The sequence below is a fragment of the Salmo salar genome, chromosome ssa03 (genome assembly GCF_905237065.1).
Source record: "Salmo salar chromosome ssa03, Ssal_v3.1, whole genome shotgun sequence".
NCBI lineage: Eukaryota > Metazoa > Chordata > Actinopteri > Salmoniformes > Salmonidae > Salmo > Salmo salar.
The window spans coordinates 78,749,093-78,755,739 of record NC_059444.1 but is presented as its reverse complement, the minus strand read 5'-3'; the positions used below and the strand labels follow the sequence as shown (position 1 = coordinate 78,755,739).

At 38.6% G+C, this 6,647-nt stretch overlaps 1 protein-coding gene across 1 annotated transcript; it reads right to left on the bottom strand.

Annotated features, from left to right (window-relative positions):
- Positions 1 to 2,342: 2,342 nt before the first annotated feature.
- LOC106606673 (chromobox protein homolog 8) lies at positions 2,343 to 4,968 on the bottom strand. Its single transcript, XM_014203014.2, has 5 exons — positions 4,755 to 4,968; positions 4,591 to 4,634; positions 4,151 to 4,216; positions 3,923 to 3,989; positions 2,343 to 3,374 (listed from the first exon to the last, which is right to left on the bottom strand). The coding sequence occupies exons 1-5, from the start codon at positions 4,821 to 4,823 to the stop codon at positions 2,550 to 2,552; spliced, it is 1,071 nt and encodes a 356-aa protein (XP_014058489.2). The 5' UTR covers positions 4,824 to 4,968; the 3' UTR covers positions 2,343 to 2,549.
- Positions 4,969 to 6,647: the final 1,679 nt, after the last annotated feature.

The window sequence follows — 6,647 nt, the reverse complement described above, 5'->3', positions numbered from 1 at the left end:
CCATCTGGCATTTCGGGCAAATGCCAGAAGGGCTGGTCCATTTTTTGCCTGCATAAGTTATTTTTTTTCTTGCAAAAGTATAATTATCTGGCTAATAATGGGGGCCTCAAGCAATACAATGGGCTTGTTTGGGGTCCTCAATTAAAATAATGGGCCAGAGTGTTAGAAATGCCAGAGATTATTTATGGTTACAGTCAGCCTCTAGCTCAGCTCCAGCACTGTAATATTTCTGTCTCCCTGCAGGCATGTCATTTACATTTTGTTGCATCATGCTAATTGGCCAAAGTAATATTTTTCTTTAATGTGAACCCCTTTAAAATGTTACAAAATCATGCAAAATGTAAATGTAACCTAGTAGCGGTATTAGAACTCCTATTGAATAATATATATTAAAATCGTGACACTCCACCTGCAAGGGCAAGCACCCCATCCCATATCGAGGCACGACCACATCATATGAAAATAGTGCCACACAGACGTCCGTCCCATCATCACACACATCAAGCAGCATCCGCGTTTCATCTGCACCTTTGAACGCTCATGGCCCTCCTGCCCAGGACCAACCCATGGCTGGCTAAAACGGTCCCCGACGGCAACCACCTGTAATGAGACTCCCGTGCCCTCTGGTCCCTGCATTGTAATATAGCCTACCTCTCTGCCGTGCGTCTGGCACCGTCTATACATTGCTTGTCGCAAAAGACATAGGCTTAGGCCTAAAACAATTAGGAGACATAACGTTGCACATACATACACATGGGTTGGCCTATAGTCCCGGGCGTGCGAGAGGAATTGATTGCAGTATATAAATGGTGTGTGGCCTACTGTATTAATATTTAACCTTTATTTAACCTTTAACTAGGCAAGTCATATAGCTCAGTTTATAAAAGGAGGCGTGGGTCATCAGGGTGTGTAATGATGAGTCATATTTCGTATTTTCCAAAAGATAGAAATGTCAACTGTTAGGCTGACATGAATGTAAAACCTGTATTATATTAGGCTATAGATATCGAAGCAAATCTACAATGCAGAAGCCATTAGATATTGGCATTATCAAAAGTAGGAATACTTCTAAGATGCACTTGGACATTTATATATATATATATTTTTTTTTAATGAGCGTTCGACTAATTTAATTAAAAGGTTGTGGTCAAATTCAAGATCCAAAAGATGAAGCAGTCCGTGGCCCCATGTGTGCCATTTCTTTCGGCAGTCTGTCAATAGACCTAAGAATAATAAGTAAAGTGATAAAATATTGACTACATACATGCACGTCCTTGTCTGCTAATCAATATGCGAATATCCCTCTAGATTGTGAATAAATAATTTGAAAGGACAAAATTGGTCTAACGAGCAATAGATGATCAAAACTCATTAGCTCGCACCATGACCAATGCTTCAGAGCTAAACGGTAATTCATTGTTATCTTCCCTAACTGAAGTAAACCTACCATTTAGATACTGTCAAAAAGTTCAACTCTGACAAGTCCGGTCCTAAAACCCCGAATTTGTGACACAACTAATTGTTTGCTTGAAGAAACCCAAAACCTCAGTTAACCATTGTCCCATTTAATTATCTTGTTCGAAGGTTTCTTCAAGCAAACAATTAGTCGTGTCAAGAAAATCCATTGACGGGTTATTTTGAATATTGCGCAAAACAATTCCCAAATGGCTATTTGAATAAACCAACAAAATACATTTTACAAATGATTACCTCAAATCCCAAAACAAATTAACTCAGCATCGGAAACTGATTTATTTTGCTCGTGCATTTTTCTAAAGCAGTTTAGTGGAAGTCATAACTAAAATATCGCTAGTCCCAGTCCCAGCTGTGCTGAACTGATTTGACACACACTAGGGAGTCCAGGAACAACTCAACCGCCGAGCTCCAACTACACTGGTTGCTGCAGCGGAGCACAGAGCTATGTATTAGGGAAATCGTTAACTATAGGTCAAGGTCGTCCACTGAACCTTATCTGACACATTTTCACACGAATATTCTCGATTTATTGCATAGAATATGCCATGGATAATGGAAGGTATTTTCCAAATATTTTTTAAACATTAGGCCTACTTTACACTAGAGTAGGTCTACATGCATGTCTGTCCTTGCAATTATGTTAATACAAAATGTTAAAAATATATATATTTTAAATGTGTACAGAAAATGGTATGAAACGTTAGGGAAAGTCCTTATTGCTATATTAAGTAACAGCTATTACATACCTCTATAGCCTACCACATTTAAACCAGGCTGAATTGATAGCCCCATTAGAAGGTGAGGAAATGTAAGACTCTTAATGTATTTAAAAGTTTAAATGAATATACAAAATAGTTATCCAAAAATTATATTCAAATAAACTATATAGACATGTTTAATTTGGTCATTATTACATTAAATACTTTGACATAATACATATTAAACATACAACTCTGGATATAGTTAGGCCTATAGAAAATGTATCTCAAATGATCATGATTAAGTTATTACCAACTTCTTACAAATAGCTGTTGCATTGTTAGTCATGTTATGTGAAGCAGATAGACTTCATTTCATCTTTTATCTTTGAAAAAACCTTTGTCTGTGCTGCTCTCTTTGATGGTGACTGTCAAAAAGTTTGTTGTCACATCTGTTACCACCACCGTCTCAACATTATCCAGACGTGGCCTCCAAGACACTGCTGACTGCTCTCCAGAACTCCTCGATGCAGGCGATTTGGCGACAACAATGGGCCTAGACTGTTGCATGGATGAAGAAGAGTCACTGGCTCTGTAGAAATGGTTTTTGGACACATGCTTCAGTTTGGTGTGTGGGATAGACATGCCCCCAGGGCATTCTAAAGTCCTGTGGCTCTGGTGATCATCATGGCTATGGGTGCCAGGATGTCTTTGAGCTTTGTTTGATTTTGGCACAATGCTCGTTCCCTCCTGAAACCTGTGTGTCAACTGGATGACACTTCTCTCAGATGTTTCCCCTTCATGATGACAATGTCTGGACATTTTAGACTGACCGTATGGGACCTGCTGCTCCTCTAACCGACTCCTCTTCCCAGGCTCCTCTGTTGGACAGCTGTCTGGCTCCATGTTGAAACGTAACTTGGGTTTAGGTCCCCTTTTTTTAGGGATGGTGACAAATTCCTCAGCCATGAATGAGGGCGGAGGCGCCGGTCGCGGCCTTCTCTCTGTCTCTGGCAGTCTGACCCTCACGCTCTCTCCTCGGTTGACCGTGCTAGGGGGAAAGATTGTGGGCACGACAGCCCGTAGTCCCTCTCGAGCTCTCGGTGTAATCATAGGCGTCGGAACAGGGTATGAAACACGAATCCCCCTTGGCATTTCTCTTCTGCATTCATAAGTCTTTGCTGTGGCTTTCGCCTTTGCCTGTATAAAGGTGGTCAAGTTAGATAAGCATGGGGTTTCATATACATGTACTTGGAAGGCTAAATCCTGTTATTTATAAGCTGTATCATTGCAGATATTTTCCAACGATGAAATAGGCCTATAGCCTATTTGACATTGTTCATCCACATGCCATTTCCCTACACCAAAATCCTTGTTACAATGATGCCAATTTTGTTGGTAATGACAATGTTTGAACAGAAAGTAAGCCCCATGCATTCTCTTTTGCGATACATTTATTTCCCATTGTAACTTGGAAACGTGTGTTACTTATTCAACTTGGAGTTTGAACGGTAGCATCAAAACGGAAATTAAAGCAGAGGTAAAAAAATAAATAAAGAGCAAGATAACAGACAATGTTGCACTTTCATCTATTTATTAGCTGAATGTCAGACATTTTGTAGTCTGACATTCTTTCAGACCACAAGATTCATGATTCAATTGTCGGAAAACATAGGTGATGAGTAAGAAAAGACATGACTGAAATATGGACTAACTAACTCATGACAGTCACAGTTTAATTCCCCCACCTTCAGCAGAAATGTCTCCGGCTTTGGTCCCCTCTTCTTAGGCCCAAATAACTCCCTTTCACGCTCCCTGTGAAATAAATACATACAATTTTCGTATGAAACGTAACTCGCTCGAAATAATTTAGTCTTATTTGAGTTATGTTAAATGCGTGTCGTCTGTTGGGGATAGCCCAAGATGACATATTCGCACTCTGCCAGAAGAGGCCTGCTGTGCTGTCAAAACCTTACCTCTCGTCGAATGCAGCGAAGAGGCGCGCATCTAGAATGTTTTCCTCCGGTTCCCAGGTGCTATATCTATCCAAAAGAACGATACGGTAGCGTAAGAAGAGTGTCACATTCGTGGAGAAAGCGTTCACCAAATGAAACAATGTCGGCTGAGAATCTCGTTGCTTTCATTCTGGCATTGCCTAGCGGACAGCGACGTATGTGGAGGTAGCAATCTGCTAATGTTAGCAACACCCTTGTCTTGTGCCTGTGCGTTGAAATAGCCTAAGCAAAATACGCGAATGTTACCAAAACCATGCCCTTTACACAATCAACAAGCCTCGGTTACATGGCCTAAACATGTCATGAGCACACGTTGCTGCACATAAAAACAAGCATTCGAGAGATAAAACGACAGGCTGGAAGCTCTGCTGCCAGCTTCCAACCGAGTGTAGCCTACTCACTTTTTAGACCAGCCCTTCCATTTCACAAGGTATTCCATTCGACCCTGCAAGTAGAACAACAAATAGGGAGAGAATTAGGCCTACTTATTGTCGATAAAATGTCATCGCGATTAGCATACATTATTGTCAGAAACGCGGAGGTGTAACGAAAATAAACTGCATACTCTTCTTATACGTTGTTTGATGATAGACTCGGCAGCGAAGACACGCTCTCCAACAGCCGATAGCTCCATGTTTACTTCAACCTCGTTTATAAGCTATATCTTTTTTTCTTTCTACTGCCCTCGCTGTTTAATTCCACACATCCCATAATACGCTCAGTGAGGAAGACGTCATCACGTTTTATATGGGTTGCCAAGCACCGCAGTCGGTGGGACCGTATCTGGTAGAGCGCATTGGCTCAGCTGTTGCTACGTGCCCTGGGTTGCTAAGTGAAGGGGAGGAGTTAATTCCTCTTGAGTCTAAGGAAATGACGCTAATTTGGTGGTGGTCTGGCTTGTGCGCAGGAATGTCTTTGGCATAAGCGAATAAATAACCGTCTGACTATGGCACAACAAAGTATTATCCATTTGAAAATAATTTGTTAATTTATATTCACTGTATAGTCTATCCAACCTCTTACCTTGCATTGTGACTATTTCCTTGAACAGATCTTTAAATAGCCAGTCATCGGCATTTAGAAATGTAAAAAAGAGCATTCATTTATTTGATATGAAAATATGAAAGTGAGAATCAATAAGAACATGACCTTGAGGCTCGATTGTATTTCCACCGAATCTAACTGATAAGCTAGTTGCCAGGAATCCCATGCACCAACCTAAATACAAATGCATAGGATAGCTGCTATGTGTAGCCTAGAGATGGGAAAGTATGTTCTTTTAGAATATTGCGCTATTGTTCATTAATGTCCAACTACGTGAGGCTATCATTTTCATGAAGATATTGTTTGTTTTTCATAGGTAATTGACTTTATTATGGGGTGCTGAATCGCTGGTCTCTTTGGTCGTCCGATTTTTGTTTTTAAACTAATTCGGTTGAAGATGTATGAATTTATGAAAACAATTAAAAGTCAAATTAAGAAGAGTTGAATGTTAAGTTTTACTGTCTGAAGATGAATAGGTAAACACAACTGAAAACTATCAAATATTTCAAACACAACTTAGCCATAGAAATGTGAACATATGATAACATAGCCATAACAAGAATAAACAGGTCTTTGGAAAAACAAGAATGACATGATAATGACATATAACTCATAGTCTAGCACAAGGTAATAACAATAATAATGTTAATACTTACTAATAATAATGATAACAATATTAATACATTACTAAATAACCAAATTACTTCAAATAAATGATGTTGGTTTGTTAAAAATCTATACCAGTTTTTGTATTTACTATAACGAATGTTATTATTATTATTATTATTATTATTATTATTATTATTATTATCAAGACGCTTTGGTTGCTTTAATTGTCTCATTAACATATATTTTTTAATAATTAGGCCTACTTACAAAAGTTTTTAGGCTTTGTGTTTTTCATAATGATTTTGTTTTTATAAGGAATTTTTAAGAGAGCAAAGAATAATATGATTTACGCCTCCTATAATAAAAAGATAACTCTGAGATCTGAAACATATCCTACAGAAACCTACATTCATTTGAAACCTATAGTATTTGACAAAATGTGGCTATCAGTCCTCGTTAGGTAACTTATTAAACAAATGAATACAAATATAAACCCCTTGAGTTCTGTCCCTTGATCCATGCAACTACAGCCTTTCTTTAGTGAAAAATAAATGGTAATGAAGGCAGAGCTATGAATTACATAAAGATCAAACTGCGAAAACGCGCGTTTGTTATCTTCTGACTGTATTTAAGAGTAGGCCCAAGTCATTAGAGTACAGTGTTATTCAAGTCCACATCAAAGGTTAAACTTGTTCAGAAAAGGAAATTGGGAAAATTCAAGTAGTCGACTGTAGCCTGCATTTTTTTGTACACAACTAAACACGTTGTACAAGTAAGAGAAGAATATATAGAAAAAGGGCAGAGT